Genomic DNA, 2500 nt, shown 5'->3' with positions numbered 1-2500 from the left:
CAGACTTATAGCATTGGTTAAATGGATCTCCCATCAAAGTTTGATTTCAGTCTGCAGTTATTTTACTTGCTCCGCTTCCGTTCTTATAAAACACGTGATGTTCCATTCTACTAAATGAGCTTAGACATTCGTGTGGTCTACGAGGCTAATATAGTAGTTAGGTCATTTTTGTATATTTTGCTTGTCCTTAAAGACACGCCATGTCATATAAACGGTATCTGATTTCAAATGTTTATTTTTTTTCCATTCTAAAAACAGGAAGGAAAACCCAAATGCCGCTGGAATAAATGTCCGAAACTTCGATGCAGAGCAAAAGTACGAAACAAGAATTCTTGCTGTTATAGATGCCAACGTAAGTTTGAAAGGAAACCAAATATTTCTTAAGCGACACACACACACACACACACACACACACACACACACACACACACACATACACACACACACACACACACACACAGGGCGAATGACACCGCGAGTGTCACGTTGCTCTCGAGGATCTATGCCGTTCCGGGTCGACCTTGAGTGACTGCAACACAACCAAAGCAGTCTATAGGGGATTAGTGGAGGGGAGGTACGACGACGATCTCGGGGTGAACCTGGGCGTCGACGAGGAATACCTGACCCGCCTGTTCAAGACGACTTTCGGGCCGGGACGTATGGACAACTTCCAGAGATGCCTGGCCTGGCAGTGCTATCAAGAAGCGCTACCCGTTCGGGATAAGCTCTACAGGCATGACTCGAGAAACACGGGGCCGACCTGCCCGAGATGCGGTCAGAGCGACAAAACCGTTCTGCACGCACGCGTACAGTGTCCAACCATTTCCGACCTGTGGGCCTATGTCGAACGATTGCTATCGTGTGTGGGACGAGTCAGTTTATAAACCGAGTCTGACGAGTCAGTTTATAAACCGAGTCTATCGTGAATATCGTCGCGCCTCCTTCCTTTAAACGAGAAGGAAGAGCTATTTTAATCGTACAATGTAGCTATGGCGAAAGAATGTGTATGGTGGATGCATCTAAAATGTCTTGAGACAAACACTTTCCTCTCTGGTGCATCTCTCATCAGCTTCTTCAAGTATCACTTGAGGAGGAAGGTGAGAGCAGAGAGGGATGTTTTGTCTAGTGAATGTTTTAAAAAAAGATGGGTGAATGTAGCAAGGATGGCACGTGTGAATGACGGAGCCAGCTTGAGCATAATCCTATGAACCAGAAGAAGAAAGGAAAAAAGAGTCACTTACTGTAATGTGTTTTTTGCATGACATTATTGTCCGAGGTTACCGTGGTCTTTTTCATAGGCTTTTCTTATCACGGATGAACCTAATCTGTTTTTACACTATGACACTTCTGTGATACACGATCCCTATTGATCGCTTTTTGTTTTACAACGATCTCTTTTGATCGAAATTTTCTTCCCCCCCCCCCAAAGTTCTACTTTGTATTTTGTCCCCTCTGTGTTCAGCCATGTGTGGCCAATAAAGAAACATATCTATCTATCTATCTATCTATCTATCTATCTATCTATCTATCTATCTGCCTGTCTGTGTGCCTGTCTGCTTGCCTGTCTGTCTGTCTCTGTCTGTCTGTCTGTCTGTCTCTGTCTGTCTGTCTGTCTGTCTCTCTGTCTCTCTCTCTCTCTCTCTCTCTCTCTCTCTCTCTCTCTCTCTCTCTCTCTCCCTTTTTCTATACTTATACTGAGCTGAGATATTAACTTGTCAAAATGCTTTCAATTTTAAATTGCGAATAGGCAATTAATATTTCTTTCTAATTATTTAGGAAAAAGAAAGAAATCGGACAATAAAACTGGACGGCGGAAACACTGAAATTCCAAAGTTGATGGAAATACAAAAGCCAAAAACCAAAAAAAAAATAATAATAATAAAACAAAAAAAAAAACATCAACAAAACAAAACAAAAGAAACAATACTTTTGATGAAGTTCAACAGCGAAATACTAAAAAAGTGTTCAAATGAATTTCTTAAAAACAATACCAAATATAGTAAATAATTAATATTAAAAGATAAAAAAAAAAGTGGGACAAAAATACCATGGTAACAATAATTGCAAGAACATTTACTGACGGAAAGAAAGGGAATGGGGGGATGGAAAGAAAAAAAAAGAAAAACAATTCGTTACAGAGAATTTAATGAAAAAGACTGAATGAAACGATTGATTCACAAAAATCAAAACTGAACTCAGCAAAGCGATATACATACGTACATACATACATACATACATACATACATACATACACACATGCACACATACATGCATACATACACACATATGCACGTTTGTGTGTACATATATATATATATATATATATATATATGTATGTATGTACATATATATATAAATGTACATAGATATATGTATATATATATATATGTATATATATATATATATATATATATATATATATATATATATATATATATATATATATATATATATATATATATATATATATATATATATATTTCAAGGTTTTTAACTTTTA

At 37.5% G+C, this 2500-nt stretch overlaps 1 protein-coding gene across 3 annotated transcripts in view; it reads left to right on the top strand.

Annotated features, from left to right (window-relative positions):
* LOC106870547 (chordin) overlaps positions 1–2090 on the top strand; it is a 179012-nt gene extending 176922 nt beyond the window's left edge. For 2 of the 3 annotated variants that reach the window (XR_001409540.3, XM_014916669.3), the window contains 2 exons: positions 259–352; positions 1777–2090. Coding sequence is in view for 2 of the 3 variants with exons in the window: in XM_014916669.3 (XP_014772155.1) it covers positions 259–352; positions 1777–1823 (141 nt within the window). In the remaining variant the exon portion in view is untranslated. Of the gene's footprint in view, positions 1–258; positions 357–1776 lie in introns of those variants that run through there. The other variant, XM_014916670.3, reaches the window with a different exon arrangement.
* The last annotated feature ends 410 nt before the right edge of the window (positions 2091–2500 follow it).

This window comes from Octopus bimaculoides, chromosome 12 (assembly GCF_046866305.1).
Source record: "Octopus bimaculoides isolate indiv1 chromosome 12, ASM4686630v1, whole genome shotgun sequence".
In the NCBI taxonomy this organism is placed as follows: Eukaryota; Metazoa; Mollusca; class Cephalopoda; order Octopoda; family Octopodidae; genus Octopus; species Octopus bimaculoides.
Note: the sequence above shows the minus strand (reverse complement) of the source record. Positions and strands in the feature narration are given on the sequence as shown.